General features: G+C 49.4%; 1 protein-coding gene across 1 annotated transcript; it reads left to right on the top strand.

Annotated features, from left to right (window-relative positions):
• The first annotated feature begins 1,849 nt into the window (after positions 1-1,849).
• On the top strand, positions 1,850-13,758 carry SYP (synaptophysin). The gene is made up of 7 exons (XM_019714288.2): positions 1,850-1,940; positions 3,098-3,163; positions 4,296-4,420; positions 7,135-7,330; positions 8,184-8,375; positions 9,590-9,920; positions 12,127-13,758. The coding sequence occupies exons 1-6, from the start codon at positions 1,905-1,907 to the stop codon at positions 9,914-9,916; spliced, it is 942 nt and encodes a 313-aa protein (XP_019569847.2). The 5' UTR covers positions 1,850-1,904; the 3' UTR covers positions 9,917-9,920; positions 12,127-13,758.
• Positions 13,759-14,190: the final 432 nt, after the last annotated feature.

Below are 14,190 nucleotides of genomic sequence, written 5' to 3'. Positions count from 1 at the left end.
AGAGATGTATAGGAGGTAAAATGAACCACTTATTTGGCCCTGTGCTAAATACATTGCAGTTGGTTAATTTGTGCAACAACCCTATAGGTACCCTTTTAAACCATTTTACATGTCCAAAGTCATACAGGAATAAATATTAGAGGTGGGATTTAAATTCAAGCAATTGAATGTCAAGATCCATGCTTTTCCCCCAGTGAGGCAATACCTGGGAAATATCCATTACATGCTCATGTGAATTTGAGTGTGTGTGTTTTTAAATATAGGTATACATTCAGATAATTAAGAATTCAAAATGTACAAGGGTATACAATGAAAAGTCTCCCTTCCCCCAGTGTTATCAGATGTTTTATACATACATAGGATGCTATACTGATAAGTTAGCACCGTGGCTAACAGGTCCTGGAGCCAGACTTCCTGGGTTCAAATCTTAGTTCCACTATTTACCAGCTGTGAGACCTTATAAGAATTCTTTTGCCTCTCTGCACCTTAGTTTATTCACCTGTAAAATGGGGATAGTAATAGTAACTGCCTCATAGGGTTGCTGTGAGGATTTAAATGAGTGATTTATGTGAAGCTCTCAAAACAGTGCTTGACACAGAACAGCCACAATTTAAAATGTTAGCTCTTCTCTCTATAATTTATAACATAAGCTTTCCCTTCTCTTTGTACACAATTCCTACACAATTTGGCATCTTGCATGTCTTAACTAAACATCTTGGTGATTATTCCATGTCTCCATATTATTATTATGACAGTTGCATAGTACTCCATTTTGTAGCTGTATCAGACTTTATTTAAACAGGACGCCAGTAATGAGCACCCAGGGAGTATCCGCTCTTTCTTATTATAAACAAAGCTGCAGTGTATCGTCTTATACATCTTTCAGCACATGTATGAATCTATCTGTAAGATAAATTCCTAGAAGTGTAAATGCTGAGCCAAACATTATATGGGTTTGTTGTTTGCTAGATTTGGCTAAATTGCCCCCTACAGAAGTTATACCAATTTCACTTCCACTAGCAACTTATAACAATGTCTGTTTCTGGCCAACCTGCCAATATTGAGCATTATCACATTTTTTTATATTCACCACCCTCAAAGATGAAAAACAGTATCTTAGTAGTTTTCATAGGCATTTCTTTTAGTATGAGTGAGGTTGAGCATCTTAAATTCCAATTGTGTTTATTCATTGGATTTTACAACATGGCAATCACTGTTGATCTTGCTGGGTCCAGTTTTAGTAGCATGAAGAAGGGGTAATTCAATTAAGAGAGGGCTAAGGAATAAACAAGATGTAAAGTGCAGAGTTGGAATAGGCAAGAATTTGACTAAGAGGAAGAGAGAAATAAGGGAGATGATTGGAAGAGGAAGGGAGGGGTTCTAAGATGTGCTTAAATGAAGATGAAAAGAAACCCTCAAGACCTTTAACTATGTTTAAATTACAGGGACTTTGGGCACTGCCAGTTACTAGCTGGGCGACTTTGTGCAAATCACTTAACCTCTCTGGGGACTCATTTTTTTCTCATCCATAAAAATGAAGCTAATTAATAGTCCTACTACATAGGGCTGTTGTAAGGATTAAATGAGTGAACACATTCTACAAACTCAGTAAAGGGCCTGGCAAAATGTCATACTGTAGGGCTGAACGATCCTCCTATCCTCAGACCTCTAGCTGTGTTTTCAGAGAGGACTATCTTCCTACAGGATTCTCATGCCTCCAGCCTCGGGGCTGGAATGGCCGCCAGCGACTTAGAAACTGCCGCTGTGCGCAGGCGTGCGCGGCCAGAGAGGCGGGGGGCGCGAGGGGCGGAGCTGAGGCCGTCTGGGCTGTTCTGAGGATCGCGCGCTACCCCCCCGCCGCGCCCGCCCTTGCTAGCAGGCTCCTCCCGCCCCCCGCATTGCTGATGCTGCTGCTGGCCGACATGGACGTGGTGAATCAGGTACGCGTTCCAGCACCGCGGACAGAGCCCGCCGCTGCCCAGCCTCCCCGCCCGGGTCGCAGCGGATCCGCCGACTTTGAGAGGTGGTAGTCGGGGTCCTGGCAGCGGACCCCGGGTCCCCCGCGCTGGGGCTGGGGTCTGCGGCAGAGAGGGAAGGGGAAAGTGGAGAAAAGAAGGAGTGCACCCTTTGCCGCAGCGAGGGCCGTCCTCACTGCCGCAGCGGGGGCTGCCACAAGCCCGGTTCCCTTACAAGCGACGAAGGGAAGAAGAGGGGGTCTTGGGACTAGGGAATGGGCAAAGGGGGAGGAGGGCAGAGTGGAAGGAAGAAGGAGGGTGCTGAGGATGAGCTAGGAAACAGAGCGACAGAAGGCATGGGGGGGGGGGGGGGGGGAGGGCTGACACCCGCTCCTCCCAAACACAGACGGTACCCCAGTGGACGACCACCCCTTCCCCCAAGGCAGACCAAGAGGGTCGATCTGGTTTTGTATCTCCAAACCCCCAAGTCTTTCCTCCCCCAGCACATATCCAGTGAAGCCTGTCCCAGCCCTCCCCCACCTTCATCAGCCCAGACCCTCTCTGCCATCTCACTCTTCACCACCTCACCCCCTCTCTAATCAATACCAACCCCTCCCCATCCTCATCACCTCAGACCCCCCCATCACCATCATCTGACTCACGTTTACCGCTGCAGACCCCTCCCCCACCCTAGCCAATCTGACTCTCTCCCTGTTATGACTCACCTTCACCACTGAAGACCCCTTCCCCCACCCCAATGAACCCCGACTCATTTCTCACTCTCTGCACCTGATCCCCTTCACCATCTGACTCACCTTTACCATTTCAGATCTCACCTTCCCTAACCCATCCTGACTCCACCCCCATCTTCCTCACCCCGACTCCCTCTGCCATCTATCGCACCATCTCCCCCGACCTCTCCACCAGTTCTGAACTCCAGGGGTCTTCTATCAGAGACCCAGTGCCCACACCTTCCCCGAAGTGTCACTTTCTCTTTCTCATCCCCTTTCCAAACAAACGTCGTCACTCCCTCCCGGAGGTCACATGCCCTATCCCCAGGGAGCAGCGCCTGGTGGCCTTACCCCTCACCTCCCTCTCCATCCCCAACAACCCCACCCCCTCCCCACCGATTTTCTCTTCAGCTGGTGGCCGGGGGTCAGTTCCGGGTGGTCAAGGAGCCCCTTGGCTTCGTGAAGGTGCTGCAATGGGTGAGTGTGGTCTGGGCCATGGGGACAGAGGAGGGAGGTAGTGGGGTCCGGAAGAGCAGGGGTGGAGTAGGGGTGGGGAGCAAAGAATGAATGGGTGGGTTGGGGTGGAAGGGAACTGTAGGGTGAAGTCCCAAGGGTTTGGGGCCAGAGAATGGATGGGCCGTGAAGTGACAGTCACATAAGGCCAAGGGTACCCCCGTTGTGAAGTGGAAGATTGTGACGTCCTACCTCCTCTCCTGAGGTGAGAGAGGCAGGAGAGGTGGAGCCTGAAGCTGGTTGCTGCGGGAGAGACGCAAAGCCAAGAGAAAACCAGAGACAGTGAAAAAGACAGAATGAGAGACAGGGAACGATGGGGACAGAGATGGAAATACCAAGAAAAAAGAGATACAGAGATAGGAGAGAGAGCAAAAACAAACAGGAAGAGACAAAGAAAAGGGAGACAGAGAGAGATGCACAGAGAAAGAGATGCAGAGGGAAATAGACACAGGACGAGAGGCAGAAAAATGGGGTTGGGGAGAGAAAGAGACAGAGAGAAAAAGAGACACTCAGAGAAAAGAGAAAAAGAGAGACTGATAGAGAAAGGCGCGAGGGAGACAGAGCACCATACAGAGACTAAGTGAGAGACAGAGCAGGGAGATAGAGACAGACAGACTGAAAAACAGAAAGACATAGAGAAAGACATACATTCACACAGAAAGAGATAGAGAAAAAGAGACAGAAAGAGACACTAGAGATACTAGAGACGCAGAGAGACAGAGAGACATCTGAGAAAGAGACATAAAGAAACAAAGACAGAGATGCCGAGAGAAATAAAGACAATAGAGAACAACAGAGACAGACAAAAATGCAGAGAGACATAGAAATAGAGAGACTGAGACAGAAGAGAGAAAAGGAGGGGGCCAGAGCACTGAGAGGTAGAGACAGAGAGAGACAGTAGGAGAAAGACAGGAAGAGACAGCCACACCCCTGTAATCAGCTTGTCCTTGGGCCCGATGAGCCCTGATTAGGGTGTGGGGGTGGGGACCGGTCCATCTGCTGCTGCCTGTGCTGGGCCCTGATCTGTCCAGAGGAGGGCACCCCCATCCCACATGCACACAGGCTCACCATGGCCATTTCCATCCCTGCTGCCAAGGTCTTCGCCATCTTCGCCTTTGCCACATGCGGCAGTTACAGTGGGGAGCTCCAGCTGAGTGTGCTTTGTGCCAACAAGACCCACAGTAACCTCAGCATCAAGGTCGAATTCGAGTACCCCTTCAGGTGTGCCCCCACCCTGCCCCACCTCTGGGACCCTGAGAGAGGGTGGTGTGGGGTGGGATATGCCAACAGTTCTTCCTGGGTGGCTCCTGCCTAGCCCCCACCTCAGGGGACCACACCTACTCAGGTCACTGGGCATGCACTGAGCACCTACGTTGCGCCTGACACTGCTCTGGACGTCTAGGACATGTGATAAGCAAGACAGACATAGGCTGTTGCCCTCTGGCTATTGTCTAGTGAAGGGAGGGGCAGGAGATGGGCAATAAACAAGGTTCAAAAGTAAAAGGATATAAGTAGATATAGCCTTAATGCAGAAGGTACTCAACTAATGTTAGCCAATGTTATTATTTAATTCCCATTCATTCCATACACATTTTTTTGAGAATCTGTTGTATGACAGGTACTACTCAAAGTGCTGGGGACATAACAGTGAACAAAATAGACCAAGCTCCCTACCCTCATGGAGCCAACATTATAAAAAATTAATTAATAAAGAGGATAATTGCAGATGGGGAGAAATTCATGGAGAGGATCCTCACGCAGGGTTTTATGACAGAGAATAATGAGAGAGTGCTATTTAGCTAGAGGGAATGATTAAAACCAATTACACAATTCTGATATGTATTGAACTCATACTTTGTGCTGGGTGTTAGGTACATGAGAGTGAGCAGAAGCAGGCAAGGTCACTGCCCTCAAGGAGATGCTTACCTCCTGGAGGCTGGGGAGACAGAGACCCACAGACACAATTTCAATAGAGGCTTCTGGGGCTCCTCCACTACTTCTACAAATCACGTAACTGCTCCAGATCTCAATTTCCTCACCTGTAAAATTGGACAATAATACTCACCTTGCAGGGTTATGATGAATATGAAATGAATTAATACTTGTAAAGTGTTTAGCACAGTGCTGGGCACACAGTAAGTACTCCATAAGTGTTTGTTAACATAAAGAAAATAAATAAGTTTAAGGGATTCAGGAAAGAGGTCACTAATTGAGTTGGAAATTGGGGGATTTTGAGAACTAAGAGTAAATGGAGGCTCAGGAGAGCACCGAGGGTGAGAGGGCAGAGTGAAGAGAAGAAAGCCCAGCACAGGCCCTGAGCAATCGTTGAAAGAAAAGGAGGTGCCAGGAGGCCTAAGAAGCAGGGGAGCAACCAAGGATCCATAGGCTCACAGAAGCCAGGGAACCAAGTTTGAGGGAGTTGGCAGCATGGGATGCTTCTGAGAGCAGGCCCTTTGGGAATCCAGAAGACCACAAAAATCTGTGGATCCCCCTCCAACACCTCCAATGCCTAAGACCTTGGGTCCTGAGGATCTGACCTTTACCCACAAGTCTCCCGGGAAAAGTCCGTGCCCTTGGTCCCCCTAACCAACCCACCCACGGCCCCAATACCCCGCAAGGGCCTTTCATTACCCCCTCGGATACCCACTCTCCTAACCCAGCACACTAGAAACTCAAACCCAGATTTAACTCTTAGCTCCAACATTTAGCAGCTACACAACCTTAAGCAAATAACCTTGCTGAGCCTCTGTTCGTCTATAAAATGGGTATAATAATACCTGCTTTAGACAATTGTGGGTGAGAGGGTCATTAAGTGAAGAAATTATGTAAAGTGGTTAGTAGGGGATCAATACTCATAAGCTTTAGGACCTTTGCTGTACAAGGGCACTGGCACCATTTGCTCAGTCTCAGGATCCTGCCCCCAATCTGAGGTGAGAGCTCAGGGACCCCACCCCAGTCCTCCACACACATATTTATTTTCTCGCTATGACCCCTCCTCCATCACAGCACGGGAAAGGCCTCAGCCCCATGCCTTCCCAGTGTGCCCCTCCTGCCCGTATATACACATCCCGTTCCAGGGTGCCTTCTATCCCACTGTCTGCCCGTCTCTTCCTATTTTGTAGTCTCTGGGCTCTCCTCTGCTACGCATACATTTCCTTCTCTTGGGGACCTGAAGTAGGATGAGTAGAAGCGTCAATATGTAGGGGGAAAACATAGGGTTCAGATCCCAACTCTGCCATTCCTTTGCCAGCTGAGTAACTTTAAACAGGGTAATGTACTTCACTGAGCCTACGTTTCATTTACTAAACATTTATTGAGCATCTACAATGCAGCAGCACTGTTTCAGGCCCTAGAAACACCACAGTAAACAAAACAAAGGGAAAAGCCCTGCCTTCTCCCTGTGGTGTCACAGTGGTTACAGATGCTATCGAAAAAATCGAGAAAAATCAGCAAAAATCAAGAAAAAAATGGTATGTCAGATGGGGTATCACTGCTATAGTGAAAAATGGAGCAAGGAAGGGGACTAAGGAGTGCTGGAAGGGAATGGTTGAACTTAATTTTAAATAGTAAGATCAGGGAAGGCCTCACTGAGAAGGGGATAGTTGAACAAAGCTTGGAGGAGATGAAGAGAGTAAGACATAAAGATATCTACAAGGACATTCTAGTGCAAAGGCCCTGGGGTGGAAGAGTGTTTAGTATGTTCCATGAATAACCAAGAGGCCCAAGGTGACTGGGTTGGAGTGACAGGTGAATAGGACTTATTTCCTGGGGGTGCTATGAGCAATCAATGAAATGTGACTGGTACACAGTAGGTGCTCTGTGGATGGTTATTTCCGCCCCTTCCTGGGACCTTGTCAATTTGGGGGACTCATGGCTGGGCAGGGGGGGAGGGGGTTCTTAGGGTCTGGGCTACACCTGCCCACCTCTCTCTGCAGGCTGCACCAAGTGTACTTTGATGCACCCGACTGCAGAGGGGGAACTTCCAAAGTCTTCCTACTGGGGGACTACTCCTCATCGGCAGAATTCTTTGTCACCGTGGCCGTGTTTGCCTTCCTCTACTCCATGGGGGCTCTGGCCACCTACATCTTTCTGCAGAACAAGTACCGAGAGAACAACAAAGGGCCCATGCTGGTGAGCCCCCACAGCCACTTGCATGCAGGGGCCAGGGAACACGGAGCCTTGGGGAAACAGCCATGTTCATGGGCCACACCAAATCCCAGATCGGCCCGCGTGCAAGCAGCCACCATAATAGCCACACATGTTACTGCTGCTGCTGCCGTTGCTATGAGCATTACCGTGTTTCCCCAAAAATAAGACCAGGTCTTACATTCATTTTTGCTCCAAAAGATGCATTAGGGCTTATGTTCAGGGGATGTCATCCTAAAAAATCATGCTAGGGCTTATTTTCTGGTTAGGTCTTGTTTTCGGGGAAACACAGTAGGAACACCAAATCATAGAGTGACAGGGACACACTTTTAGCCCACACAGAATCCCAGACAGGCCTACACCTGGAAACCTGCCACCTCTCACACAAGCACACAGTATAGATCAAAGGAAGGCACACAGAGGTTCACTGTGACAGTCATGCTATGCTGTCATGCTATGCCACAGACACACTGATTCCTACACAGCTGTACTCATACACTTTCCCAGACACGAGATGACACATATTCCCACATTCAGATCAAAGTGGAAAAACACATTCCTTTCCACAGATTTGGCAGCCATCCCACAGAATCCCCCCACCCTCACACCCACATATCACTATTATACTCCCACATCTTCTGTGTCACGTACACACACACAAGCCCCAGCTAGGAGGGCCACCTTCAAGTGAATGTTGGGGAAAAGGCAGGAGACAGACAGTCCTCTTCTAGGGGAACCGCCCCCTACCAAGAAAGCTTGTGATCTGAGGAGGTCCCACAGCCCAGCATGAAGGCGCCCACTCACAGTGCCGTCTTCCTCTCTCCACTGTCCATCCTAGGACTTCCTGGCCACAGCAGTGTTTGCCTTCATGTGGCTGGTTAGCTCGTCGGCATGGGCCAAGGGGCTGACAGATGTGAAGATGGCCACAGACCCAGAGACCATTATCAAGGGGATACCTAGCTGCCACACGAAGGAGAATACATGCAAGGAGATAAGAGACCCTGTGACCTCTGGACTCAATACCTCGGTGGTAAGCCCTGGGAAGTTGGCTGCGCTGGCTGGGGAGGGGAGCTGGGTCCCTTGCAGTCCGGCATGAGGAATGGTGGAGGGAGAATGAGAGGAGAACTCAGAGGAAATCCAAGAGGGCTTCCCGGAGAAGGCATGCCAACAACAGAGCCTTGAAGGATTAGATAACAACTGCAACCATCTTGACACCACAGACTGTCCCCAAGAGGAGAACATAAGATCTTCTGTCCAATTAAGTTTGGGAGACCTGGGTCCCAGGCCCAGCCTGGTCATGTAAAATCTCTGGCAAGTCAGTACCCTCTCTGGACTTTAGTTTCCTTATATGCAAAATGACTAACTTGAAATATTTCCCACCTGGACTCCCCCTACTGGCTGGAGTCTCTCTGAGCTCAAATCCCAGCTCTGCCACTTGGAAGCTCTATGACCTGAAACTAGTTATTCAGCCTCTCAGGCCTCAGTTTGAGCATGTAAATTGAAAACTTAGAATAGGTCCTGTTCCAAAGTTGAGTATTTAGTGAGCTAATAACATACAAAGTGCTTAGAAAAGGGATTGGCATATGGTAAGTCATATACAAATGTTACAGATGTCAAGAGTCCAACTGTCTTTCTGGCTGAATCACTTGCTGGCTGAGACCTTAGGCAAATTAGCCTCTCTGGGCCTCAGTTTCCTCAACTGTGGATATTAGTTCCTGTCCCAAAATTGAATTATATTGTATCTATTTAAAATAGATCATATAAAACATATTTTTGTGTTTATAAAACATGAATGTTTTAATATAGAAGTATATATTTATATACTTCATACATGTGTAGTTACACAAATTTGAGTATACATGTGTACTTATGCATCTATTAGTGGCACATTTACATATTTAATCAGTTATGCTTAACATTTTATTAAACTTTTAAACTTGTTTACTGTATTTTATACATGTATAAACGTGTATATGTAACATGTAGGTGAGCAAATATGTAAACATATATATGTAATATTACTAGATCTCAACATCCCTGGGAATCTGAATTCTAACGCTCCCTGCCCCTCCCCACCCAAGGTGATTTTTCTGCACTTTGATGTTCACGCGCCGGGACTCGGAGGGTCCGGGTTTCAGAAACCACCTCCCTTCCGGGGCCCGCAGATCCATGCCCGACGCGCGCGGCCTCAACGTTCCCCGGGTAATGGGCGTGGGACGACAGCCGGGCTTTTTCTCCCCGCAGGTGTTTGGCTTCCTGAACCTGGTGCTCTGGGTCGGCAACCTGTGGTTCGTGTTCAAGGAGACAGGCTGGGCCGCTCCATTCATGCGCGCGCCTCCCGGAGCCCCCGAGAAACAACCGGCGCCCGGGGACGCCTACGGCGAGGCAGGCTACGGGCAGGGCCCCGGCGGGTACGGGCCCCAGGACTCCTACGGGCCCCAAGGCGGCTACCAGCCCGACTACGGGCAGCCGGCCGGCAGCGGTGGCACTGGCTACGGCCCTCAGGGCGACTACGGGCAGCAAGGCTATGGCCCTCAGGGTGCGCCCACCTCCTTCTCCAATCAGATGTAGTCTGGTGAGTGACGGGCGGGCGGTGTGGCCAAGGAGGGTACCAGAAAGGAGATGGGCGGGTCAGTGAACCAATAAGAATCCGGAGTAAATGGTACGTGAGATGCTGGAGTTTGCAGGAGCCAACAGAGAGGCGGAGCTACAATGCTAAGAGCGAAAATTTATCCAATGAATGGAGAGCAGGAGTAGTGGTGCTTGAAGATGGGCAGAATGAAGAGCCAATGGGAGAGGTAGAAGTGCAGCTCTGAGGGAAGGGATGGAAGAGAGAAACGAACAGAGCAACCAATGAAAGGAGGGAACAATAGGGGGACTTAGCATAGTAGAGAATCAGCGGAGCGGTGGAGGGAAGAGGAGTGATTAATAAGCCAGTATGTTATAAGGCCAATAGATGGTGAGGATAAACAGGTTTGGGTCATGAAGGTCAGACAAGCTCACCAATCTGGGAGGAGGTGATAGATCTGCCACTTCTCTCCAACTCTCAAGGTGAGGGGGGTGGTGTGGAATTTCAAAGAAGGAAAATGGGCGGGGCAGGGGCATTGGAAAGACTTGCTGGCCTTCTTTCTGGACCTGAAAAGAGAAGTGAGAATTCTCTCACATGTGATGGGGGAAGTTGGGGAGAAGAGGCAGGGGGATTGTGTGAGAGGGGAAAGACAAGGAGGTGGCAACACGTGGGTGGAGGTAGCTTCTGGCACTTGGAAAGGATGGAAAGGGCAGTTAGGAGTTTATTACCCATCCCACATCTAATTCATCAAAAAATCCTGTTGGCTCTACCTTCAAAATATATCCATAATCCTCCCACTTCTCACTGTCATCTCCCCTGGAGATTTCCATCCCCATTCCTGTTCTGTTCTATTCACAGCATTAGGAGGGATACCATTAAATCCTAAGTCAGGCCACCATCCTCCTGGGCTCAGAGCTCTGCCTGGACTCCCACCTCACTCAGATTAAAAGCCAAAGCCTTCACAGGGCCCTACACAATCTAGCTCCTTTCCTCACATCTCTGACCTCTCACCTTCTACCACTCTCCCCCCACACACACACACACTCTGTTCCAGTCACACTGGCCACCTCCATGTGCCAGGCACAATCCAACTTCAGGGCCTTGATACTTGTTTTCCCTCTGCAGTTTCACAGCCTCACACACTTGACCAACTCCTCACAAGTCCCCTTTTGTTACCTCTCACATAGTACCCTGTGCTTTTCTTTACCAAAGTCTGTAATTATTAGTTTATATATTTATTGACTGTCTGTCCCAGTAGACTAGAGGATGTGACCATGCCTTATTCATGCTGTACACATATCAATTAGAGCACTGCTAAGAAACACTTACTGAGGAAATAATAGAAACAACATAGCATGAGACTTTTTACTCTCATTTTACTCTCCTCTGCTCAGAATCTTCCCATGACTTATACCTCATCTAGAGTCAAAGCTGAAGTCCTCACAACCTAGTCCACAATGCCCTATGTGACCCCATTACCTGCCTCCCTGACATTAACTCCCACCACTCTCCCTTGCTCATTCCATTCAAGCCCAACTGACTTCCTTGCTGTTCCTCAAACACACTAAACATTGTCCCACCCCAGAGCCTTTGCATTGTCTGTACCCCCTGCCTGGAATGTTCTTTCCCCCAGTTATCTGCATGCTTCATTCCCTCACCTCCTTAACTCTTTATTCCAGTGTCACATCTTCAATGAGGTCTTCTCTGGCTACCTTACTTACTACCTTACTTACTACAGCAAACTTCCTTCCCCTACTGGCACTCCTAATCTCCTCATCCTGGTCTACTTTTTGTTTTTCCATTTCACTTATTATCACCTTATGTTATGCTAGATCACTTTATATATTATGGTCATTGTTTGAAATCTGTCTCCCCTGCTACAATGTAAGCTCCACAATGATGAGAATCTTTGTTTGGTTCAATATAGTTAATAACCAATGACTAGAACTGTTCCTGTTAATGGATCTCTTTGGGTTGGGGGAGTGGGGACCATAATTTCTTTGGTACCTAATCTAGTGGGGCGAGGTATATCAATCCCAGTAGGGGCAGCTGGGATGAAACTGACTCCAGGACTCTGAGTGAAAGAAAAAGGAAGAAAAGGCATGCCAGGCAGAGGGTAAAGCCAGGGCAAATACATAGCATCCCAGCCCCTCCCTAAGGGGTCCACCTGTGTCTGGACCCCCTCTCCTTTCTGTGTCTTTTGTCTTCACAGGTCAGTGCAGCCCGGGAGGACCCCATGGGTGGGCAAGAGCTCAGGAGAAGGCCTGCCCCCCTTCCCAACCCTACACCCCAGGTCTCCGTCCCTCAAGCCAGGAGACCCTTAACTGTCTTTGATATATATATATATATATATATATATATATATATATATATATATATATATACCTATATATATATCTCACATATATATAAATATATATAGATATCTATTTGTCTGTCTGAGCCCTGCCCCCACTCTACTCCCCTAATGCATTAAGACCCCAATCTTAATGGGGCTCCTCTCTTACCCCTAGCCCTTCCCCTGCATCCCATGGCCCCTCTCTGTTCCTTGGCCCTGTGCCCTGAGGTTGGGGAGGACTCTGAAAGGGGGACAGGGAGGAGACACACCTAGGCTGTGTGGGGTGGGTGGGCGTGACTTCAGACTGACTTCTCTTCTTCCCCTTCTCCCAACATTGACCTTGATTCCTCCAGCAATGCTTGAACAGGGTCTATTACGGAAAATTCAACCCTGAGAAAGGCAGAGATTGGGGGCTTGGGACCCAAAGTGGTCTTGGAGAGGAACTCTGGGGTGAAGGGGACTAGTAAGCAGGTGGGTTGGGTTCCAGACATACTGGCAATGAAGGAGAGGAGTGCCCTAGAGCATTCTGGAGTGGAGCTTGGAAGGAGGCCGAGGGCGTGGTTCTAGAAGGGGCAGAGCTTTGAGTGAGGCAGCGGGTGGGCCACAGAGTGGCAAGGCTTGGAGTAGGACTTGGTTCTATGGAAGGGGTATGACTTGGGGACTTGGGGGCTTGGGGACAGGGTTTGGGAGAACGCTGAGAGTTCTAGAACAGGTGGGGCTTGAACCAGGCAGTGGGTGAGTCTCCAGAGTGGGTGGGTCTTAGACTGGGACCTGAGCCCACGGAAGGGATGGGGCTTGGAACATTCAGATGACTGAGTTGGGTTCTAAGGGGGCAGGAAAGAAGGGGGATTCAGGAATGGGCCGAGCTTGGGTGAGGGCGTGGTCAGGGTTCTAGATGGAGTGGGGCTTAGAGAGGGGCGGGGCGTGCTTGATGGTTTCGGAAGGGACAGTGAAATGGGGCAGTGAAGAAACTATGTTTTAAAGTGGGAAGGTTTAGCAGTGGCTAGGGCCTATGGGATGGGTTTTGTTAGGGGTGGAGAAGAGCATCCCTGGCCAAGGCTGGGGACTGAGGGATCCTGGGAAGAGTGGAGAGGTATGGCTTGGAGGGCAAGGGGTGGGAGCCAGAGGGAAGTACCCTTGCCCTCCCCCGCTACGTGACAGCTAGGTAATCAGAGGACAGAGCCAATGGGTCTGTGGGGCCAGCCCACTCCTCTCCCCCTTTTCTCGTGACTGCTCCCTCCCTCCCTCTACACCCCCACCCGTCCCGGGGTGGTTGGAGGCTTGATCTGGACCCCCTATTCTACACCTTCTGCTGTGTCTGTGATGTCAGTAGTGCCTGTGACCGTGTGTTGCCATTTTGTCTGGCTGTGGCCCCTCCCCCTTCCCTCCAGACCCTTACTCTTCCCCCTACTCTTCCTGTGCCCTTCGGTATTGTTTGAAGACTCCCTCCCCGAGGAAGAACAAATATTAAATCTCCTCCCTTAAATAAACTCCTCAACCACCTAATCCATCCGGCTCTGACTTGTCAGTGTATCCTTTTTTGGGGAACACAAAGCGAGGATGGGGGTGAGGAGGCGAGAGGAAGCTCCGCCCCCGACCTGCTGGGCGCCGCCGTTCAAGTAACCCCATTTTAGGCACTTCCAACAGTGTTTGGCCGAGCAGCCTCCTCGGTGAAGCCTCGCCTGCTGTTCTAAGTCACCCTCTGAGTAGCCTTGCCCAATGCCCCACTACAGGCCACAGAAAGCCCTGTCTTTCTAGGGTTCACTTTTTTTTTTTACTTTTTTTTAAAATAAATTTTATTGGGGAATATTGGGGAACAGTGTGTTTCTCCAGGGCCCATCTGCTCCAAGTTGTTGTCCTTCGACCTAGTTGTGGAGGGCGCAGCTCAGCTCCAAGGCCAGTGGCAGTTTTCAATCGCTGTTTTCAATCTTTAAGTTG

The sequence above is a fragment of the Rhinolophus sinicus genome, chromosome X, assembly GCF_036562045.2.
Source record: "Rhinolophus sinicus isolate RSC01 chromosome X, ASM3656204v1, whole genome shotgun sequence".
NCBI lineage: Eukaryota > Metazoa > Chordata > Mammalia > Chiroptera > Rhinolophidae > Rhinolophus > Rhinolophus sinicus.
Note: the sequence above shows the minus strand (reverse complement) of the source record. Positions and strands in the feature narration are given on the sequence as shown.

What these genes read in the sequence shown, in the direction of transcription:
- SYP (XM_019714288.2), top strand. Translation starts at nt 1,905, where the DNA reads ATGCTGCTGCTGGCCGACATGGACGTGGTGAATCAG. An exon ending in ACATGGACGTGGTGAATCAG is followed by an intron (nt 1,941 to 3,097) that starts GTACGCGTTCCA and finishes TTTTCTCTTCAG; the next exon opens with CTGGTGGCCGGGGGTCAGTT. An exon ending in TCGTGAAGGTGCTGCAATGG is followed by an intron (nt 3,164 to 4,295) that starts GTGAGTGTGGTC and finishes CCTGCTGCCAAG; the next exon opens with GTCTTCGCCATCTTCGCCTT.